Source organism: Leucopleurus acutus, assembly GCF_964270905.1.
Source record: "Leucopleurus acutus genome assembly, chromosome: 9".
Lineage (NCBI taxonomy): Eukaryota > Metazoa > Chordata > Mammalia > Artiodactyla > Delphinidae > Leucopleurus > Leucopleurus acutus.
In genome coordinates this window covers 66,469,676-66,494,007 of record NC_139144.1, presented here as the reverse complement: position 1 = coordinate 66,494,007, position 24,332 = coordinate 66,469,676, and the positions used below count along the sequence as shown (strand labels likewise).

Here is a 24,332-nt window from a genome sequence, read left to right as displayed (position 1 = left end):
TACCCTAAGTTGAATATTTGTTAGAGCAGGGAAGCTTTTTCCCAGGTAAATGAAATACAAGGAAAGGTTACAACCACCATCAAGCATTAATTGTGTACTACAATTGCAAGCCCAGGGCTTAATTGATCAATAATTCAAATACTTATTGACCATCAGCCATATGTACAATGGAAAATTAAGAAAGATTTTATGTGTTATGGGTTTGGGCTTTAGTCACCCCCACCTCGTCTCCTTAGGATCAGTCAGGCAGGTGGAAAGCCAGTACCAGCTTTACTGTGAGCCAGGAAAACTAATAAGTAAGATGCCTCTTTAGCTTATTCCCCAAATCCAGCCACTTCTCAGGGTGTAACAGTCATGCGTCAGAGAGCACTCTGAATACATTCATTTCCTTCTTCTTGCTGATTTCTTTCACCTAATTAATCAACAAGTTCTATGGACTGTCCTTCAAAATGTCTCCATCACCTGTACCTTCCTCTCCATTCCTGCTCTTCACTATCACTTCGGACCCTTATGATCTCTTTTTGTTTAATATTGATATTTTGATGATATTTTTATTGTGGTAAAATAAACATAACATAAAATTTACCATTTAATCCATTTTTAAGTGTATAGTTCGGTGGCATTAAGTACACTGACATTGCTCGGCAGCTATCACCATCATCCATCCCCAGAACTTTCTCATCTTCCGCAACTGAAACTCTGTACCCATTAAATACAGAAGTGTGCATTACTTCACAAATTAATGTGTCATCCTTATGCAGGGGCCATACCAATCTTCTCTGTATCATTCTAATTTTAGTATACATGCTGACAAAGCAAGCACCCCTTATAATCTCTTGCCTGATTATTTGCCATAGTCTTCTAAACACCTCCACTCTGCTAGCATCTTGAATGCCCACACCTCCCGCCATCAGAACTGGAGCTCTGGGACAGAGCATCATTCCCTGGCTTAAAAACCCTCCAGTGCCTCCACTTTCCTATAAGATGGTATCCAGTCTCTCAAGCAGGGCACCCAAAGTCTCCCACAATCTGTCTCTGCTTTCTTCATCTCTGTGATTATCATCCTGCCTCCCTCCCTCCCCACTGTCTCTCAACACATTTTTTCCGTGTGGGCAACAGGAGAAACCAACTAAACTAACCCCGATTCCATGCTTAGTATGTGGTTGACTTTGGGTGAATGTGAGATCCAAGGTCTTCCATTTCTCTCTGTCTGCTTTCCTTTCTTCCTGAAAATACATTTATTTTTTTTTTAGCCCATTCTCTATATATCACTTTTCTGTGAAACCTTTCTGAGCTGCCTCTGTTCCTCAGTGACAGCTCCCCCTTCCTTGGGGCTTCCATGCTGGTGTAACACTAGGCACGCTGAATTTTGTCTATGGCAGTTGTATCTTAAAGATCAAGCAGACCTAGAAATAGCCCATTCTCAGAAACAGAGCTGAGGAATAGCACCTCCATTCTTTTGGGTCAACTTCTTCCATGTCTTTTCTTTATCTCCACTCCCTCAGCAGTTGTAGCTTTTCTTCAAGTTTCTTAGAAATCTGAAAACCTAAGGGTCACTGAGATTGAGTAAAATACCTCTTCCCTGCAACTGGCTGGTTTATTTCTTGATTTTATGGAAGACAGTCCAGACACAGGCCCGTTTTCCTTCATTACCTTCATGAAGGCAGCTCCTGGCGGTGGGAGAGTGTGGGAGTCTAAGCCAGAGGAAGACCTTTCAAGTGGCATTAAGTACTTAAGAGGATGCCTGAGGCCAGTTCCTGAGTCTTGCTTCTGGATTGTGTATGAGGAGTGTCAGGAAACAGAACAAAAATTCTCTCTGTCCTCAAGACACACGGAGAGCATTCCACTCAGACCAAAAGTGCCCCTTTCACAAACGCTGCAGGACTCAGCACAGGCCTGGGGACTTGAAGGAGGCCCAGCACAGTCTTGGAGCCACAGGCTCCATCTCTGCCTGCATCTTTGCCTCATTTGGGGGCCTGAGGATGATGTCCAGTTGTGCTCTGAAGTTCTCATCAGAGGCCAAGCATAGGGAGGGGGTGTAGGGGGAGCTCATGCTTCACTTAGCACGGTCCTTTTTACTCTTCTCCTAGCAGGGGCTTAAGGATGCTCCCTGACCAAAAGCGTCTCTCCCCTTTATTAGTTAATTTCACTAATACTAATGCTATGAAGATAAAATATAGGGAGATACAAGAGTATATAATAGAAGGCTTGTTCTGGGGGTCATGGAAGCCTTCCCAGAGGAGGTGAAATTTCAGCTAAGATCTGAAGGATAAAATTGATTTTTTAAATGCAAAAGAGGATGATCACTCAGGCAGAGGGAACAGCATGTGCAAAGTTGCTGAAACAGGAGGGATCATGCGCATTTGAAGAACTTAGAGAAGGCCAGCATGGCTGAAGCATGGTGAGTAAGGCAGCTTGTGTGCCTTAAGATAAGGATGGAGAGTGAGGCAAGAACCAAATCACACATGGCCTTTAGTGCAGGGTTAGAGGTCTTGGACTTTATCCTGAAACAATGGAAATCCACTGAATGGCTCTAAACAGGAAAGTAAAATGATCGATTAACATGTTTTTTTAAAGATCAGACATTGATCAGCGTGTATAATTTGTTTCTATGCATGTGTATATGCTGGTATATGAATTGAACAGTCCTGGAAGGGTATATAGCAGGGGTCCCCAACCACCGGGCCGTGGACCGGTAGTGGTGCATGGCCTGTTAGGAGCCAGGCCACACGGTAGGAGGTGAGCGGCAGGTGAGGGAGTGAAGCTTCATCTGCCGCTCCCCATCGCTCGCAATTCCGCCCAAACCAGCCCCTCCATTCCCATTCCCCCATCCCCCCCACCCCCGCCCGTGGAAAAATTGCCTTCCACAAAACTGGTGCCTGGTGCCAAAAAGGTTGGGAACCGCTGGTATATAAGAAATTCTTAACAGTGCTACTTCTGAGGAGGGGGACAGGGCAGAAGTGGAAGGAAGATTTTTATTTTTCATTTCATACTCTTTTGTTGCTTCGAATGGGGAAATCTTTCCAAAAGCTCTTCAGAGAGCTCACATTTCATTGGCTAGAATTGGATGACGTGGCCGTTCCTGAACCATTCACATGCCGAGGGGAGGGGTTGCCATGAGTGGCTTAGAGTGGAATGGATATGGGAAATTCAAACACAAGCATCTACCATAACCTGGCAGTCTAGTGATATTGGCTTTTTCAAAAGACCTAACTCTTGCCACCCCTCAGGTAAAAATATATAGGATGTCACTTCCTTGACTGATGCGATGGGTCATCCGACCTTGGCCTTGGACTTCATGTCATGGACAGTGCTGGCTAGGATCTTGGGCCCTTTTACCCACCATGGCCTTGTAGTCCATAGAACTGTACTGACCTCAGCTTGGGGCTTTCCCACGGTCTGTTCCCCTTTCCCCAGGCAAAATAAGATGGATTTTTTTTTCACGTAACATAAATCAGTGCTCCATGACAAGCGTGCTTTCTTCCTCTTATTCCTTTGCAATTGTCGGCTCTGGATCTTTTAAGCCTCTGCCTTTGTCTCACAGAGTAAAAATGATAGGAGAATGAGAAATCAATTAGGTAGCAAGAAAATAACCATAGCTAAAGTAAAGCAATTACACCAGGGCTAAAAACCTTTCCCAGCAACAGTTAGACAGTTGTGTCAAGTAAATTTTGAAACAACAGGAGTTGTATTGACCCAGAAAAACAGTGTATTGCCTTTATTGTCAGTCACTGTGGTTTCAAGTCTTGGCAGCCTGATTTAATTAATGACAGAACAGCTAAATCTTTATCCATACACAGCTCTCATGACAGTTTGCCACTGACAATACAACTCCTTCCTTCCTCTCTTTCCCTCCCTCTCTGCCTTTCTTCCTTCCTTCTTTCCTTTCACATATATTTATGGAGTATCTACCATATGCCAGAAACTGATCTAGGCACTAAATAACCAGAAATGTACATACTAGGGGGGTGTGTGTCTGTGTGTGTGAGAGAGTGAGAGAGAGAGATGGAGTGACATGACACTTCTGTCTGATTGATGAAGTTCATCAGTCAGGTCTGCATTGTTTATTTAATCAAACATTTATGAAGTGTATGTTATGTGCTGGGTTTGGAGTGTAGAGATTAAGAGACAAGAGTCCATGTACTCAAGAAATGTAGCCACACTAGCAGGCAATGACTCTCCCATGAAGCCTTAATGGCAACATGGACAAGCTGAGGCGGGATGGGGCCTAGGATTGGCAGGGGCAGCTCCGTGTGGGGTTTGGTATTTGAAATGAGACAGAAAGAATGTGAATCATTTTGCCAGAAGCAAGGCAGGATGAGACTGGAGGAGTGCTCAGGCATAAGGAATGATGTGCACAAAAGCCCAGGGGTGAGAGTAGTGTGGGGTGTCCCGGAAACAAGAGATGGCTTGTTCTGGCTGCAGTAGTGGGTGCAAGGAGAGTGTGTGAGCAGCTTCTCCAGGAATAGCCACGGAATCTGAAAAGGACCAGCGATCTGTCTTAGCAGATATTAAATGTATATAAAGCTACAGTAATGAAAACAATGTGGTGTTAGGGGCAGAAAAACCACTAATTTAGTTATTTGTGTGTTTTCTCCTTTTCTTAATTATGTCAATCACTACAAACTGGAAACAAAATGAAACCATATTCAAAGTGAAGAAACAAATGACAAACTAGGGAAATTTTTGCAATATATTAAAAAAGAAAAAGGTTATTGCATAAAGAATTCTCTAAAGATAGAGAATAGAGAAAATAAAAGCAGAATGAAGTGAAGGGAATAGAAAGCTCAGAAACGATAAGAGCGTTTATAATATAAATATGCATATGATAAAATTACCATTTCATACCATAGAGAAAAGATAAATCATTCAGTAAGTGATATTGGAACAAATGACCCAGCACTAAAAAAAAAAAAAAAAAAAATTTAACTTCGATCTCTAATTCATATTACATAAAAATCAAATTAAACATCAAAATCAAATATTTTAAGGTGATATTTTTAACATGCTCTCAACACTGAAATTATTTTCAAATAATTAAAATTATAAATCATTAAAAAGTTAAAGTATAGATAAGTTTGTGAAAGGGACAATTTCCTAAGAAAGAAAAGAAATGAAAAAAATGTAAAGAAAATTGTGTGTCAATGTGAATATACTAAAATATAAAATGCTTATATATTACAGAAAAGCCATATACATTTCATTCATATTTTCACATGCATTTATATAAAGTTTTGCAAAGTGCTTTCCTATGATTCTTTTTTTAAATCGAGTCATTTGACTTTCTAATTTAGGTATTCATGATTTCTCTCCTTAATTATGTCAGTCTTATTAACTGAAAGCAAAATAAAATCACATTCAAAATAAAAAGGCAAACTAGGGACAAACTAGGGAAATATCCTAATCATATAAAAACAGGAAAAGTTTTTATATAAAAAATATCTCTAAAGACAGAGAATAGAGAAAATAAAATAGAATGGAGAAAAACGGGTAAAAGAATACGAATAGGTAATTTACTTAAAAAACAAAAATAATAACGAACATATAAAATGTGTTCAACCTCATCTGTGATGAACGAAATGCGAATTAAAACAATAGTATATATGTATTTTTGCCTATCAATTTGGAAAGAATATACATATATATATATACATATATATGTATATATATGTATGTACATATATGTATATGTATGTATATATGTATCACGCATGAGGGACAATAAAGCATGAGGCGTGGTTAATAAAGAGCATGAACACCTTATCTGTGTTGTTTCTTTTGTCTACTCAGTCTTGGAATTAAGAATTTAACCTTATCTGAAAGAGTCACTAGCAACAGAATCAAGCTCAGGGTAACAAAGTGTGATTAAGAAAAACAACAACAACAAAAAAGAGTTGAGCTTTAGCTCTGAGAGAGATGAAATTATAGCAACTTATCCCTCAACTAGCTGGCAAACAAATTCTTCACAAAACTCCATCTGGGCCTGGTCTTGGTTCAAGAAGCGGGGAGTTGCTATGCTGCATCCCCCAGAGAGAAGCTTTCTCTCCTGCAGAAGCCTGACCATGGAAGAGGAAGAGGGAACATGATGACTGAGTAGGTAGGAAATGCTTCAGGGAAGCTCAAGGACAGACAGAGCAAGGTCACTCTGAATTTTCATGGTTCTACCCCAGCTGGAAGCAAGGAGCAAGGAGCAGGGTTTATTGAGGCCTTTGTTTTGTCTGACAAGGGCTGAGTGATTTTGAAATCATCCCCTTTAATCATTAAATTAGATTTTGCATTTTCCAAAGACACTACAAAAATGCACAAGTTGGGCCGTAGGCAAGTTGGAGGAGAAGAGGCAGCTCGAATTAATGGGGGAAATTTCAGACAGTGAAAGCCCCGCATGAGGGATTTGGCCAGACAGCACGTTGGGAGCCTGTGGTTCACGGCTGCATCCGCCCTGCTGAGCAGGGGTTTTGACTGATTTCAGGAGCTGATGGGAAATTAATCAGGAGAGAAGCTGGGACATTTGCTGCCACCGAAATCGATGTGTCAGTTGCCTGTGACGTCATGAGTCACTTCTTTCCAAATACTTTCTTACCGCTGCAACTGGCCTCTTTCCTCTTCCATGGGCTTCTTTTAATGTGGCTGTTACTTACCTTTGATTGATTGTCTAACTAACCTTCATCTTCCCTTCAGGCTTCCCCCCAGATTCAGCTTGGTGGAGAGGAGAGCAGTAAGTTGAAATACAATATAGATGTTAACTTGTAGATTCAGCAGAGATGACTGGACAATATCCAATCTCAGTAAGGCTGAGGGGCTAACAGTGGGAATCACTCTGCTCCTGTCCAGCTCAACCTCTGCTGCTGATGGAGAGCAAGTCATTTTGCTTCTTTTAGCCCTAAGTCTACTCATGAAAAGTTTAGGGGCTGGACTATGTGGTGGATAACATTTTTCCAGCTTTAGCATCTTAAGGGACTAAAGACGAACAAAGAGCAAGAACAAGAGATTCCTATAATGTCAGAAAACACTTGAAGAATACGCAACCACTTAATCTAAGAAATGCATATTGAAACAATGAGATACTTTTTTAAACCTCTGTGGTCAGCAAAGACTTAATAAAGAAATGACACCACCTTCCTCTGGGTCAGGGGAGGAAAAATGAGAGCTCTTGTTTGCTGTCGGCAGGAATACACATTTTTTAATAGGGCGGTTTATGCATATGCATCAAAAGTCTTAAAATGAGCATCATCTGTGATCTGGCAATTCCATTAGAATGAGTTCTGAGGAAATAATCAGAGACTCATGAATAATTTTAAGTACAAAGATTTTTATCACAGCATTATTTATACTATTGAAACCCAAAGGCTGATCTTCCTTTGCCCAGGACGAATTACGTGACACTCGATGGCAGGCTTGGGGACACTCAGAAGGTGCAGGATGAGCAAGACCCATATACGTACTCAACGTGCCAGGTATCTCCCTGCAATTCCTGATCCCATCCACCCGTGCAGAGCCACTCTTTCAGAGATGATCCTGCCATGTGACCAAGGGAGACCCTGCCTTGTCCAGGTGGTTGTGGTCTTCTTTGTTGAAAGACCATCTTTGGCCCACCATTGGCTGCAGGACAAAGGGAACATACTATGGCTTGGTTCCTAAGGCCCTTCACAATTGAGTCTCACCCCATCCAGAAAGAGCTTATTGCCAACTTCCTTTCCATCGGCACTGCCTGCCTGTCCTTTCCTGTCACCATACGCACTCTGACCCCCGGTTACCAGGGAAACTGCTTTCTCTCCACCATCCCCTTCTCCTATCTGAAGCCTTTCTTCCTTCAAAGGATGCTTCCAAGAAGTGTTCCCTGCCATTATTTGACCTCATCGCATACATTGTCTAGCATATTTTTGTGGGTATTGCATTTTTTTTCTCAGTTTTGTTTCAAGTTTGTCTGTCTTTTCGATTATAAGATCTCTGAAACTGGTACTATGTCTTATATTTGAAAGGTTGCATGATATAGGAGAAAGAACAGGATATGGAATCAGACAAACCTGGCGTTAAATCCTGCGTAATGTTGGGTAAGTTACTTAACCTCTCTGAGTTTGACTTTTATCATTTATAAGATGGGGATAATAGTTATTTCACAGAGTTGTAGTGTGGTTGATGAGATCAATGTTAACCACCTGGTAAAATGCCTGCCCCACAGCACATACCCAGAAAATGTTAGTTCCCTCCTCTTTGTCCCACTTTGGAGGAGTTGAGCTTAGCACATAGCATCTTTAGATAAAATCTTGTCACCTAGCCCGTTCCCCAAAGGACACTAGGAGCAATGAGTGACCTATAGGGGAGGAGAGCAGCAGTTGGTGAACCGGGAAAGCCCCTGTATGGGTCTGGCCTGCTGGCCTCTTACCTGATGATTGTCAGGGGGATGAAGTACACCAGGAAGGCCACGATGGTCATGTATGGGGTCTGGTAGGAGTCGTCGGGTCACAGGGCCCAGCGCTGCATTTCACCATTGGAGAGTTTCCTTTTCCCAAATATGATAAGGGTGGGAATGGAGAATAGGAAAGAGAAGCTCCAGGCAATCACGCTGAGGACCTTGGCCTGCTTTTCTGCTCAGAGAAAAGAGAGGGATGCTTGGGCATCTGGAAACATCCTTTGGGAGCACGCTTGGCATCTAGTGTGAAAAAATACAATGGTGGAAGAGGGATTCTGGAACTCTCAGAGCCTCAGTTTCCTCGTGCATAAAAAGGGGATAATAGGACTGGCATCTAAGGCTTATGCAGGGATTAAAAAGAGTATGCTTACACAGAAGCTAGAACACTGCCTGGTATAAGGTCAGTGTTCCCCAGTTTCTCCTCTTTTGCTTCCCCGATTTACCTGCTTGATTGAGATGTTGATGCACCCATTCCTAAAGTACTACGGAGCTCAGTTTGTACCACATACATTTGATAGGTCGCTGTGCGGATGCTTGTCTCTTGTACCTTGCCCATCCTCAAAGGCAGGGATGGGACTTTGGTCTGTCTGTCATCCTTCTCTTGTACCTAGCACTGTGAAGCACTGTGACAGTGTTTGAAAGCTGTTTGCCAAATGTTAAGTAGCCTTCTTTCATTTGAAGGAACAAGGGAGGAATTGTAAGGCAGAGAAAGAACACTGGGCTTGGTTCTGGAGAGCAGGGTTCATTCAAACCAAGCCCCTACACACTAGATTTGGGATCTTTCAGATGTGATATTTTGACCTTGGGCAAATCACTCAGTCTCAGACTGAGTTCTTCTCTAAAGTGGGATTTAAAAAAAAAATACACACTCTGCTCACCTAATGAAGTCATGATGGGGCTAGAGAGAGACAATTAATATACATGAGAGTGCTTTTTGAAAAGAGTTGTTTTGATGTGATGCTTTCTGTTAAGCTGTTGTTGAAGGTCTTCATCTTCATCCCCATTGTAGCTGTGCTGTCTGTGCTGACTGGTCCTGGCGGCCCTTCTTCATCCAGGGACAGGAGACCTCCCTCTACCTTCCAACTTTCAAATTGGAAAGCAGTTGCATGTTTCTGGGTGGGGAGGGAAATGTAGAGTCTGGTGGTATCGTAGAGAGGTGTGTAGGGTGTGGTCAAGGAGCTATAAGAAGTGAGAACAATTCTAGAAGAAACTAGGGATTCTAGTAGAATCTTCAATCCCAAATACTTGGGAGAATAATATCTGGGGTTCTGTTCTTGCTGAATTGTCACTCTGAAAAGAGTTATTAGAAAGATTTAGAAAACAGATATTACTGACACACTGAACAAGCAGGAACCTTGGGGTGGAATTATAATACAGTCTTTTTAGGTCTTTCTGTCGTCACCGTACATGGATCAAGTGATCCAGTGGAGTGGGAGCTCTTCTGCTCCTGTTTGAAAACTCAGCCCCTTGATGTCAGTGATAATTAGGTAGTTTAAAAGCCCCTGCAGTCACCTTACGTGGTAAACAGTGCTTCAATGTAGTAATGAACTTAAAAATTAGTAAGTAGATGGGCTTCCCTGGTGGCGCGGTGGTTGAGAGTCCACCTGCCGATGCAGGGGACGCGTGTTCGTGCCCCGGTCTGGGAAGATCCCACATGCCGCGGAGTGGCTGGGCCCGTGAGCCATGGCCGCTGAGCCTGCGCGACCGGAGCCTGTGCTCCGCAACGGGAGAGGCCACAACGGTAAGAGCCCCGCGTACCGCAATAAATAAATAAATAAATAAATAAATAAATAAATAAATAAATAAATAAAATAAAAAACACGGACAAAATAAAATTTTTCCATGGTGAGACTAAACTCCAATTTTTCAAAGTATTGAGTATTTAAATTGTTTCCAATTATTTTGTATTATAAATAATTCATATGCATCTCTTTGCACTGCTCTGGTTATTTCCTTAGGATGAACTCTTAGAAACTGAAGATTGGGGCAAATGTAGCTAAGTTTCCCCTAAAGTGTCTACAATTTATGGCTCCCACTGGAAGTGTACAGAAGTGTCCTTTTCCTTATAGTTGCCCATCACTGAGGATTTTTCCTCTTAGTCTAGTTATCTTGTTGGTAAGATTTCCTATCCAAATATTTAATCTTGCAGTTCTTCAATTAGCAGAAACAAGGGAAATAAAAATAGTTTTTACTAAATAAAAATTTTTAAATTATTTATAAATAGTAAACATTGTAAACATACTTAAAAAGCAAAATGAGGGCTTCCCTGGTGGCGCAGTGGTTGAGAGTCCGCCTACCGTTGCAAGGGACGCGGGTTCGTGCCCCGGTCCGGAAAGATCCCACATGCCGCGGAGCGGCTGGGCCCGTGAGCCATGGCCGCTGGGCCTGCACGTCCGGAGCCTGTGCTCCGCAACGGGAGAGGCCACAACAGTGAGAGGCCCGCGTACCTCAAAGAAAAAAAAAAAAAGCAAAATGACAAATAGGAAATATTTGTATATGACAAGCAAAGGGCTAATATCCTTCTTATAAAGAACTCTGGCAAAGAAATAAGATCACACCAATTGAAAAAGTGGGCAAAGGACATGAAAAAATTTTGAGAAATTTTTAAGAAACAAAACGACAAGTAAATGAAAGATATATAGAAATGATCTTTTTGACTACTAAAGAACTGCAAGATTTCTTTCCTAGAAAGATATTTTCCTCACCAAAATGATGAACGTTTTACCCATACCCATACCCTCTTATGTTTAAAATTTTTGCTTTTTCAATCTAATTGGAATTTACTTTGTAATTAACTGTGACATGTAGTGATCTATTTTTTTTAAATGGCTAGACAGCTATTCTAACACGATACACTGGCAAATTCATTCTTTTCTAACTGATTTGGTATTCTATATGCTTTAGATAGGTTCCAGTATCATATTGTTATAATTATCAAAGTTGTATATTATATTTTCATACCTGGCACTATATATCTCTCTTCGTTATGGGTTGATGGTTTTCTAATTATTCTCACAGTTATTTTTACTAAAGAGCTTTAAAACTGACAGCTCCTCTGGAGTTGCTGGCTAAGGAAATAACCACTTTAGTAAAAAGCAATAAAGCATCAGTAAAAATGTGCCCCCCCCATTTCTGCTCTCCTTCCCTTGGTTTTGTTACCATTGCCATGTGCTTGCTCAGCCACAGGAGAGTTCCTCCTGGCTTCCACTGGCTCCATTTTCTGTGCTGCTCTGTGGGGAATCTCTTTCTCCCGCCTTCTCTCAGCTCTGTCACATAAACCCCCAGCCCTGCCCCTCACAGCTGCCCTTACATTCTAACGTGCTGGAGCAGCAAGATGACTCTAGCCCAAGGTTCTCTGGACCTTCTTACACCCTGCTCCACCAACTACCACATCCTATAGCCGTGCGGATCTTTTCAGCTTCCTGAAAGGCCATGCAGCTTTCCTAGGGGGCTTGGCATCCTTGTTAATATTAAATCTGCTCCCTGTGTGCTGGGAATTCCTTGAAGTTTCTGGTCTTTGGATGGCGTCTTTCCTTGGCTCCCATCCCAGCTGCAGGTCTCCTCCTATTTGTAGGCTTCTTCTATGACTTCAGTTGGGATTGGGCAGAGGAAGGGAAAACGGCGAATTTCTGTTTCCAAGCTTGCATCTTTCCCTGAAGCTATTAGAGATGATCATTTTCCAAGTGCCCTAAATGAAGCGTCTATTAATTTTATAGTGAGGAAGTAAATTGCTTTACATCTTTTAAAGAACACTATAATATTCATTCCTGCCTTTCCTGTAATTTAGGACATGATTTATAATATTGTGCAGTATCTCCCAGAACCAGTCCTATTTCCCATAAGCTAAACAGCTGATTAATTTTTATCTAATGAATATGGTGGTGAGACATGTAACTGACCATGTTTCCCTCTTGACTGTGGATCCCAAAGCCTCGACCTCCAGCAAGTGTCCCGGGACACCCCTCACATGTTTTCTTATACTTAAGTTCACTTTACTCCTATTTCTTTCGCCTTGAAATACTCTGGTGTGGGTGTCTTTTTGTACACCAAATGCAATCCTTCCCAGAGCCTGCAGGACGTAAATAAGTGTTTGGCTGAGTAAGAGTATCACACTTTTGCATACATATATCATAAAATGTCTCTCCCATTTACCCTCGTGCCCTCCCCTGCATCCTTCTCTGCCGGAGAAGATGCTAGAGCATGACACTGTCTGGAAAGCTTGGTGCGAATTGCACACCTTCCTACACTCACACAACCTAAAAAAGCCTGAGAAACAGGTATAAATTCGATCTTAAAATTACTTTCAATTGCACACAACACACTGATATGTTTCTGGTATAAAACTTCCCTAAAGGCACGTAAGTCCCTGTGTTCTCTATGGAGAGTCCAGCTCCCATCCCCAGACGTGAGGACTAGTTGGTGTACATTTTTGCAGGCAGTTGTTTATTATTCTGAGACCTCACTTTTTCTTGCATTCTCTCACACTCTTCTCTCTCTGTCTGTACACAATATCTAGCATTGTTTTGAGTTTTTCTTTACAATAATGTTATCATACAGTATGATACTGCATGTATGTTGTTTTTATTACTCAATATATGATGTAGATATTTTCATGTCAATGCATATTACTCTCCATGGCTCTGCCACCTCCTCACTGAGAGACAGTAATCAAGGACACCTAAACTGAACCCAGACCATCTGGGTTCAAATCCTGCCTCTGCACCTACTAGCTGTGTGACCTTGGGCAAACTACTTTAACTCTTTGAATTGTAATTGCCCAGATTAAGATGCAAATAATGATAGAATTGACATCACAGAGCTGTTGTGAGGATTAAAGTATTTAACATATGTAAAGAACTTAGAATCACAAATAGCACATAGTATGCAATCAATGAACCTAATCTACTGAAACTTCTACATAGGATGCTAGCCTTTCCTCCATTGAGGGACAGCAAGGTTAGCATTGAATTCCTGCTATTCTAAGCAATGCTGCAACACACAACACATGCGTGTGCATGCGCACATGTGAGTATTTGTCCAGAGAAGATACCAAGAAGTAGAATTTCTATGTCAAAAGGCTGCACATTTTATATTTTATTAGATATTATTAAGTTGCCATTCAAAATATCTGTGTCAGTACTGCCTGATGTATTTAGTAGTATCTGATGACATTAATTCTACTTATTCTAAAGTTCTGCTTGCTCTATTAATTTTGCTTCCTTAGTTGTAAATTCTGCAGAATGGTATTTTAAACGTATTATCTATTTTCCACAGTTTGGCTTTTGTCACGTTTTTTGTGATATTTGATTGCACCTCATTTTTGTAGGCAAGGTTTCCTATTAGGTTCTTCATTTTATCATTTTCACAGCCTGCTTGGGAAAGTGTAGTATGTTGGCTTCTTATTTGCTTTTGGGGGTCAAAGAGGTAAGTGGGCTCTGCCTGTGGGTGGAGGAATGGACAATTAGTCCTGTGACTAGGTACCCACCATCTCTCCAAGCTGTCATTGCTTCCCAGGGCCCCACTCTGTTTCTCCAAATCCAATATCTCCACTACTTGGAAGCAGAGACCTCCATCCCTCCTGCACGCCTGGGAAGGGGAAGAGCAGTGGGAAGGGAGATGTGCTGTGATGAAATGTCCTCATTGTACTCCAGGAATCATCCTGCCAGTTTCCTTGAGTCCTTCTTGCTCTGGACATTTACACGATCTATTTAGGAAGACCTCTGCCATATTGCTGCATCATCATCTGTGTGTATTGTGGGTTGTGTGGTTTCAGCCTTCCCTCTGACCCATCTGCTTCCTTCTTTCAGGGATTCTTTGCTACCTCTGGATCAAAGAGGGTTTTCCTTGTTTCTATTATAATTATAAATTAAAACATCTTTCCAATTATTTCCATGGTTTTAGGGTAAGGAGAGCAAGGTGCTTTTTTCTGCAAAGTAAGCAAGTAGAAGTGGGAGTGTTCATTAGTTTGGATAGGTATGCATGTTGACACTGCTCTTAAAAACAAAAACCTGGCAGCGTCAGCGTCAAGGTAAATAGTCACAAAGTAGGCCCAGCAAAGCACCTTTCCTAGTGGCTCTTGGCCATCCATAGAAGCCATCAGCATTTTCCCAGGCACCCAAACTTTCTTTTCTACATCTTTTTGGACAATCAGACTTGTGAAGTTGGGGAGGAAGTGGAAGAGGAGAAGAAAGGGGGAGGAAAAGACGATTACTAAGAGGATAATATCAGTGAAAACCCTCACCCAAGGATCGTACTTGTTTGAGCCAGCTCACCTCCTTGCAGGAACTTCATGGGGTAGATGATGGCATGGTACCTGTCTATGCGGAGGGACACCAGGACATAGGTAGAGGCATAGAGCAGCACAACCTGAAGACAGAAATGAGAGGTGAGTGGCCTCACAGAGGTGAGGAAATGCACATCATGGAAAGAAGAGCATTTTGTGCTATTTAGAAACCTTGGCACTGAGCCAAGGGATGGATGACGTTTGGAGTATGGACAGGAATGACTGACTCCCATGTCAGGAAGAAGATTGCTGTTTGTGGTGCTGGGATTTGCACTGCTAGCTGTGACAAGTGAGAGTGCTTCCAGCTCTCTCTTGCTCACTCATTCACTTGGCTTTTCGGAGACGCTGCATTTCTCCAAGGATCAGTCCCTCTTGACATTTGCGTGGTACATGTGTTTGTAATTGACTTTTAAAGCTAAACTAATTTTCTCTGCCACAATTGACATTCCAGAATAATTAGAAACAAACATTCATTTGCCTTTTATCAATGTGAGTTGTTGAGAGATGATAGAAGGGATCTGGCTTCAGGGAGCCCATGTGCTGTTTTGAATCATTTATCACCATCTGTGCTGACACTCTCAGAGCTCCCCTTCCTCATCCACTTCTGCAGCAGAGCTGTTCACTAGGGTCAGCCTTTGGGTCCCCTCTTCTTCCTTCCCACCCTCTCTTTTATTAAGCTTACCCATGCCCTTTAGTGATATTTGCATACTTTGCAGAGAAGGAAATTGGGATATAAGAGGTTAATATCTCTTCTGTGAAGAACATAGTCAAAAGGTAATTAAATGAAATACCCCTGAAAGGATGATCAGGGTGGAAATTTTTCAAATAACTTTGAGCCTCATTTCTACCAGGAGTCTAGCCATATCACTGCTTTGTAACCTTTGGGTCAAATTCAGAGTGGTAGAAAAGTAACTTGAAGAGCGAAATCTAAGGGTGAGTGTCTGAATTTCTTATAAGATGAAATAGAAATAACATGACTTTGGTAGTAACCTTTGTCTGAATTTGTATCTTTTTGTTCATTCCCTGGCTCAGACAAACAACGATCAACTACATCGTTGTTCTTTATTATTTTTACCTCTGTAACACTACCACAAATGCATCCCAGCATCAGTGTTGCAGAAGGTGCCATAGGGAGGGCGTTCTGAAGACTGATCAGAGATTGAAGGCTCCTCTGAGGGATATAAGAAGAAATGCTAGTCTTGCTAAAAAGGTGATGAACGGTCAGAGAGATAAATGATGGCCAAATTTCACAACAACAAAATTAAGATGACTGTCTCCTTAGAGAAAACTGGGATTTTTATGTGGGATCCATGAATTCAGAATTGTTAAAGCTGGGCACACTCAGTTGAAGAGATGGCATCAGAGAAGGATGGGAAGGAGAGCTCCCAAGGGCAGAACCCCATCGGGTAGAATGTTGTGATGAGACGGTCATAAGAATGGTGGCATCCGCGGCTGTGTTGAGTGAGATGGCTCACACAAGTTCAGAATCTGAAGCAGGAGGAAAGGTCACAGTAGAGTGCCCAGAGGAGCAGGCAAAGTCAATAAAAAGAGATCTACTTGGAGACACAGTCAAAAAGAGTATTTAACTTCAGGAGTCTTCAAACATCTAGGCAGGGTGGGAGGGAGATGCAAGAGGGAGGGGATATGGGGATATATGTATATGTATAGCTGATTCACTTTGTTCTACAGCAGCAACTAACACAACAATGTGAAGCAATTATACCTCAATAAAGATGTTAAAAAAAAAATAGAGTGATGACCAAACGTATACTGAGCAACTGAAAACTAAAAGAAGGCATTCATTACAGTACTACTGTTAGACAAATTAAATTCAAAGCAAAAAGCACTACATGGAATAAAGGGATTATTTATAGTGATAATAGATACAAGACACAATGGCAATAGAATATTAATAAACCTAAATGTAACAAGTAACGTAACACTAAATATATAACTAAGATGTTCAAAGTTCTACAGAGGAAAAAAAAACACAATAATACATAGGTAGAAATAATTAAACAAACTGTAAGAATAATACACATTATTGTAAAATATCTAGGCAATATTTCAAAAATTAGTCATAAACTAAACTACCAAGAAGAAAAACCCTCAATAGATTCCAAAAAGTGGAATTTATACAATTCACATATCTAAAACAACAAGCAGTAAAAGCTGAAATTAGTATCTTCTTTTTTTTAAAATACCACTTGGAAATGTAAACACCCTTATAATTAACTTGAGTCAAGAAGGAAATTAAAGTATAATTATAGTCAATTCATAAATGTCAACAATGAAAATTCTACATGTCAACAACATATGGGATACCATTTGTAGAACAGATGGCAGCTTGAGGACATATGTCTAAATTCTCACTACCCCACCCTCAATTCTGACAAAAATGACCTAGGAAATATGAAACCAAAAAAACAAAAAAATTCTTGCAGAAAAGTGAGACTTAAATGCAGAAAACTTAAAAATTTTTATTTAGAAAAATGCCAGATTGGATTCATTTAAAGTAGAATCTCTGAACCGACTTTTAAAAAAAGTCAATATACTTTATTTTTTAGAACAATTTTACTTTTACAGAAAAAATTGAGCAGATAAGACAGAGAGTTTCCATATTAGCCCCCCTTCCCCACACTTTCTCCTCTTATTAACATCTTACGTTAGTGTGGTCAGTTTTTTAAAATTGATGATCCAATATTGATACATTATTATTAACTAAAGTCCAAGGTTTATATTGAGATTCGCTCTTCGTGTTGTACAGTTCCATGGGTTTTGACAAATGCATAATGTCATTTATCCATTATTACAGTATCATGCAGAGGAGTTTCACTGTCCTAAAAATCCCTTGTGCTTTATTTATTCAATCCCTCCAAATCCCTGGCAACCACTGATCTTTTTACTGTCTCCATGGTTTTTCCTTTTCCAATGTCATGTAGTTATAATCATACAAAAGTAGCCTTTTTAGACTCGGTTCTTTCACCTAGCAATGTGCGTTTAAGATTCCTCCATGACTTTTCATGGCTTGATAGCTCATTTTGGCTTATTTATCCATTCAGCTTTTGAGGGGTATCTTACTTTTAGATTCTGGCAATTATGAATAAAACTGCTATAAACATTCTTGTGCAGGCTTTCGTGTGGATATAAGTTGTCAACTCAATTAGGTAAATACCTAGGAGCACAATTGCTAGGTCGTATGGTAAGAGTATGTTAAATTTTATAAGAAACTATGAAACTGTCTTCTAAAGTGTACCATTTTGCATTCCCACAAGAAATGAATGAGACCTCCTGTAGCTACACATTCTCAGTACCATTTCATATCTTCAATTAAAAAAATTTTTTTAGCCATTCTAATAGGTGTGTAGTGGTATCTCATTGTTGTTTTTCTTTGTAATTCCCTAATGCCATGTAATGTTGAACTTCTTTTCATATGCTTGTTTGTTATCTGTGTATCTTCTTTGGTGAAGTGTCTGTTCAGTTCTTTTGCCCATTTTGAAGAGGGTTGTTTGTTTTCTTATTGTTGAGTTTTCGGATTTTGTTGTATATTTTGGATATAAATTCTTTATCAAATGTATGTTTTGCATATTTTTTCCCATCTGTGCCTTGTTTCTCCAGTCTCTTGACAGTGTCTTTTGCAGAGAATAAATTTTAAATTTTCATAAAACCCCAACTTTCAATTTTTTCTTTTATGGATTGTGCTTTTGATGTTGTATCTAAAAAAATCATTGAAAGACCCAAAGTCCCCTAGATTTTCTCCTATGTTATTTTCTAGTAGTTTTATAGTACTGCATATTTCATTCCAGTCTGTGATCCATATTTAGTGAGTTTTTGTGAAATGTGTAAAGTTGGTTGGATTCTTATTTATTTATTTTTGCAAGTGGATGTCCAATGACTCCAGCAGCATTTCTTAAACAGGCTATCCTTTCTCCATTGAATTGTCTTTGCTCCTTTGTCAAAGATCAGTTAGACTTTTTGTGTGTACCTGTTTCTGGGCCGTCTATTCTGTTCTGTTGATCTGTTTGTTGATTCTTTTCTAATATCATGCTGTCTTGATTTCTGTAGCTTTATAGTAATTCTTGAAATCAGATAGTGTCAATCTTCCAACCATGTTCTTCTTTTTCAATATTGTATCTGCTATTCTGTGTCTTTTGCCTTAAACTTCAGCATTTGTCCATATCTATAAAATAACTTGGTGGGATTTTGATTGGGATTGCATTGAATTTATAAATCACATTGGGAAGAATTAATATCTTAACAATAGTGAGCCTTCCTATCTATGAACATGGAATATCTATACATTTTAAGATATTGTTTGATTTTTTTAAAACAGAGTTTTCCCAGTTTTCTTCATATTGATCTTGCATATATTTTGTTAGATTTATACCTAAATATTTCATATATCTGGTGCTAACATAAATGGTACTGTGTTTTTAACTTTAACTTCAAATTGTTTATTGCTGGTATATGAAAAAACAACTGGCTTCTGTATATTAACCTTGTATTCTGCAACCTTGCTGTTTTTCACTTAATTGTCTACGTAGACAAACTTCTCATCTGTGAACAAAGATGTTTTTATTTCATCTTTCCCAATCTATGTACCTTTTATTTCTTTTTCTAGTTCTTTGGAATTAGTTGGAACTTCCAGTATGATGCTGGATAAGAATGTTGAGAGGAGACATCCTTGCCTTGTTTCCAATCTTAAGAGGAAAGCTTCTAGTTTCTCACCATTAAGTATGAGGTTAGTTGTAGGTTTTTTGTAAATGTTTATTTTCAAGTTGAGGAAGCTTTTCTCTATGCATAGTTTTCTGAGAGTTTTTATCATGAGGGGGTATTGGATTTTGTCAGATGCTTTTTCTGTATCTATTGATATGATCATATAATCTTTTCTTACCTTTTGTTGTTATGAATTACATCAATTGAATTTTGAATGTTGAACTGGTCTTGCATACCTGGAATAAACCCCACTTGGTCATAGTGTATGAGGAAATAATGAGAAGTCTGCAGTCTGGAAGGCGGCCCTCACCTGACCATGCTGGCACACTGATCTTGGATTTCCAGCTGCCAGAACTGTGAGAGATAAATGTTTATTTTTTATAAGCCACCTACTCTGTGGTATTTTTGTTATAGCAGCCTAAATGGACTAAGACAGCCAGAATACGTCAAAAGGAATAGTAACCCAGAAATTTTACCTAATGCTTGAAATATGAATGTTTATGTTCTTATTGTTTCTTATTTGTATTTTCTTTATATAGGTATTATTTTTAACAACCAAAAAAAAAAAAAAACCATGAAAGAAATCTTAGAAATTTTGCTTCTCCTTTCAACTAGGAAGAAGTGAGCAGTTTGTTGCATCAGAGTGCAGGGTTTTATATTATCTTCCTTATGAAGAATCCAAGAGCTAATTTTGGTGTCAGTTTGTCTCATCACATTTGGAAGGTGCTACATACCTGCAAATAGCGGACTACTCGGCAAACCAGATCAGGTGCCATGAAGTCTCCGGTGAATCTCCCAATGATATCTCTCAAGATGTTAACCAGTCCTGTGAAAGAGTCTAACAAAAACACCCAAGTGGTTGATTTCAGCCTCTTTCAAATTTGCAGCTATGCTACAGTAGAAATGAATTCCTGGGAGATTTTTTTTTTTTTTTTCTGATTTGTTAGGTGGCCGTTAAGGGAATGTAAGACAAGGCAGGAGTTACTTGACTTTATTACTAGAGCCTCTCGCCACTCAGATGTACCTACTTAGGAAGGAGTTTTGAAATGACTAAAGAGGAATTATATTAATCACAGAGTTGACCTTTTAAGTCAGAGGAGAGGAGTTTTAAAGGTGTTTAGACCTGTACTAAAACAAGGACTGTGTGAGGATCAATACAGTGCAAAACTGAGAAAAGGAAAATATTTATTCTCATGAAGCCCCTCAAAATTTCCCTTTCTGCACCCATCATTTTACAACTTGGACCTCTCGTTACCTCCCTACATCCAGGTACAGCCCCCTTCCCCAGTTTCCTCTGCTTTCTTCTTCTTTCCCCTTTCAAATCCACCTTTGGAAAAAGTCAAGTGCATGATTTATCAATTTCATTGACTTAGTTGGTTAAACTACAGAGGAATTGAGGCCAAGATATGAGACCAAGGTTAGAGATTTTGTGCTCATTTCTAAAGTTACAGATTATATAAGTTGTACGGATGTCTCCAGAAGCTATGGTAAAATATGCTGTATGTCTAGAAGTTCCTTCTCCCCCCATCCCCATGACAAATATCTTTAATTGATTATGTGGTCCAGAATCTTTCTCAAAACAGTGCTTCAGGGATTCTCTGCTGATTGATGAATAGGACTGGAACTTAAGACTGATTCACTGACTTAGGGTCACTTTCTTGGGAGATGAGTTATAACACTTTGTCCAGGACCTGAGAGGCAGGAGGGTAAATCTTCTCTTTCTGGATCTTCACCATTAATAGGGTGAAGTCTGAGCCGCTAGTTTAGCATCAAAGCCTTCCATGATCTGGTGTTGCCTGCCTCTTGCCAAGTCCCCAGCTGGCATTTTTATATTGAACACCAGTGTTCTGCCTGTCTCTTCCTTTTTGTTTCTCTATAAGTAACAACAATTAGAAGCATTGGCAAGCACATGGGAACTACCAGAAAATTGTCAGAAATATTGGAGGAGAGAAATCTCACAGCAGTTCTGGATAGTCAGAGAAGTTCTAACTGAGAAGGTCAGATGAGAGCAGGGTCTTCAGAGATGTGGGCTTGTGATTTGATCAAATAGGAATTTTACAGAGCTTTTCATGGCAGATGTGGACTCATTGTATGAGTGGAATGGACATTGGAATTACTTGGATATGCTCTTTTGGTTTACTTATTCCTTAATTTAAAAATAATGAGAAAAAAAAAAAAAACAAGTTTATGTTTCTCTAGATCTAAGTGTTCTATGAACAGTTATAATGCACTCCAGTAAAAAAACTTTCCCCTTGGAGCTCAAGCTTAAATAAGCCCATCTCTGGGAGGAGACTATCAATAGACTGTGCCACTGCATTTGTTATTTGTTATTAAGCAAATGCTGCTCAATCTGATCAGTAAAAGCTATTTAGTTGCCTAAGTAATTGAGGACAATGCAAATAAGCCTTTCCTAAATGGTAATCAACAGGACCTTAGGAACAAAGTGTACACTTTAAAGGCTTAATTACTTCCATGTATTACTCTTGCTTTTTAAAATTTCTTCTGTGAACGATTCTAGGAAACTGTTACACTCAGAAAAGCCAAAACCAGCTCCCGGCATGCTTTAGTGTTCCTTTGACAGGTTCTTGAGGGTTCCCAGTCCAAGCCTGAATATGGTTGGAGTGGGGAGAAGTCAAAATGAGATGACACCTGAGCTGAACCCTGAAGGGTCAGTAAGGATAGGTCAGGGGAAAGGGAGGGAAGGACATTGATTTGGCACAGATGACAGCATGAACAAAGTTATGGAGGTGAGACAAAGTGAGATGAGAAATTAAATGGCTTGTGCATATGAAACAACAACAATTTGTTGAAGCATAAAATAGGTGCTTGAAAGTGGCAAGAAATGGGCATGGAGAGACAAGAATCCAGGGAAGGGTCTTATGTGCCAATTAAAGGAGCTTTTGTTTTTTCATATACTGAGGGAACAATTAAATGTTTATGTACTCAGACATGTTTTAAATAGATTTCTTTAGTTACTGTAGTGGTTGTGGCAGGGAGGGAGGGGGAGATCAGTTTGGTAGTTCCAGTACTGGAATTACCATGTAGATTTGTTAGGGAACTGTGCAGAAGTTCAAGAAAGAGATCATGACAATGAAAACACGATGACCCAAAACCTATAGGATGCAGCAAAAGCAGTTCTAAGAGGGGAGTTTATAGCAATACAATCCTACCTTAAGAAACAAGAAACATCTCAAATAAACAACCTAACCTTACACCTAAAGCAATTAGAGAAAGAAGAACAAAAAAACCCCAAAGTTAGCAGAAGGAAAGAAATCATATGGATCAGATCAGAAATAAATGAAAAAGAAATGAAGGAAACTATAGCAAAGATCAATAAAACTAAAAGCTGGTTCTTTGAGAAGATAAACAAAATTGATAAACCATTAGCCAGACTCATCAAAAAAAAAAAAAAGGGAGAAGACACAGATCAATAGATTTAGAAATGGAAAAGGAGAAGTAACAACTGACACTGCAGAAATACAAAGGATCATGAGAGATTGCTACAAGCAACTATATGCCAATGAAATGGACAACCTGGAAGAAATGGACAAATTCTTAGAAATGCACAGCCTTCTGAGACTGAACCAGGAAGAAATAGAAAATATCAACAGACCAATCACAAGCACTGAAATTGAGACTGTGATTAAAAATCTTCCAACAAACAAAAGCCCAGGACCAGATGGCTTCACAGGCGAATTCTATGAAACATTTAGAGAAGAGCTAACACCTATCCTTCTCAAACTCTTCCAAAATATAGCAGAGGGAGGACACTCCCAAACTCATTCTACAAGGCCACCATCACCCTGATACCAAAACCAGGCAAAGATGTCACAAAGAAAGAAAACTACAGGCCAATATCACTGATGAACATAGATGCAAAACTCCTCAACAAAATACGGGCAAACAGAATCCAACAGCACATTAAAAGGATCATACACCATGATCAAGTGGGATTTATCCCAGGAATGCAAGGATTCTTCAATATACGAAAATCAATCAATGTGATGCACCATATTAACAGATTGAAGGAGAAAAACCATATGATCATCTCAATAGATGCAGAGAAAGCTTTCAACAAAATTCAACACCCATTTATGATAAAAACCCTCCAGAAAGTAGGCATACAGGGAACTTACCTCAACATGATAAAGGCCACGTATGACAAACCCACAGCCAACATCGTCCTCAATGGTGAAAAACTGAAACCATTTCCACTAAGATCATGAACAAGACAAGGTTGCCCACTCTCACCACTGTTATTCAACATAGTTTTGGAAGTTTTAGCCACAGCAATCAAAGAAGAAAAAGAAATAAAAGGAATTCAAATCGGAAAAGAAGAAGTAAAGCTGTCAGTGTTTGCAGATGACGTGATACTATACATAGAGAATCCTAAAGATGCTACCAGAAAACTAGTGGAGCTAATCAAAGAATTTGGTAAAGTAGCAGGATACAAAATTAATGCACAGAAATCTCTGGCATTCCTATACACTAATGGTGAAAAATTTGAAAGTGGAATTAAGAAAATGCTCCCATTTACCATTGCAACAAAAAAGAATAAAATATCTAGGAACAAACCTACCTAAGGAGACAAAAGACCTGTATGCAGAAAATTATAAGACACTGATGAAAGAAATTAAAGATGATACAAATAGATGGAGAGATATACCATGTTCATGGATTGGAAGAGTCAACATTGTGAAAATGACTATACTACCCAAAGCAGTCTACAGATTCAATGCACTCCCTATCAAACTACCACTGGCATTTTTCACAGAACTAAAAAATAAATCTCACAATTTGTATGGAAACACAAAAGACCCCGAATAGCCAAAGCAATCTTGAAAAAGAAAAACAGAGCTGGAGGAATCAGGCTTGCTGACTTCAGACTATACTACAAAGCTACAGTAATCAAGACAGTATGGT

At 39.7% G+C, this 24,332-nt stretch overlaps 1 protein-coding gene across 1 annotated transcript in view; it reads right to left on the bottom strand.

The window, feature by feature from the left end:
- The window catches only part of NPSR1 (neuropeptide S receptor 1), a gene marked incomplete at both ends in the record, with an annotated part of 136,560 nt that overhangs the window by 21,411 nt on the left and 90,817 nt on the right, over positions 1 to 24,332 (bottom strand). Inside the window, 4 exon segments of the mRNA XM_082846834.1 lie at positions 8,384 to 8,460; positions 8,464 to 8,585; positions 14,683 to 14,776; positions 20,144 to 20,247. Coding sequence (XP_082702960.1) covers positions 8,384 to 8,460; positions 8,464 to 8,585; positions 14,683 to 14,776; positions 20,144 to 20,247 — 397 coding nt within the window.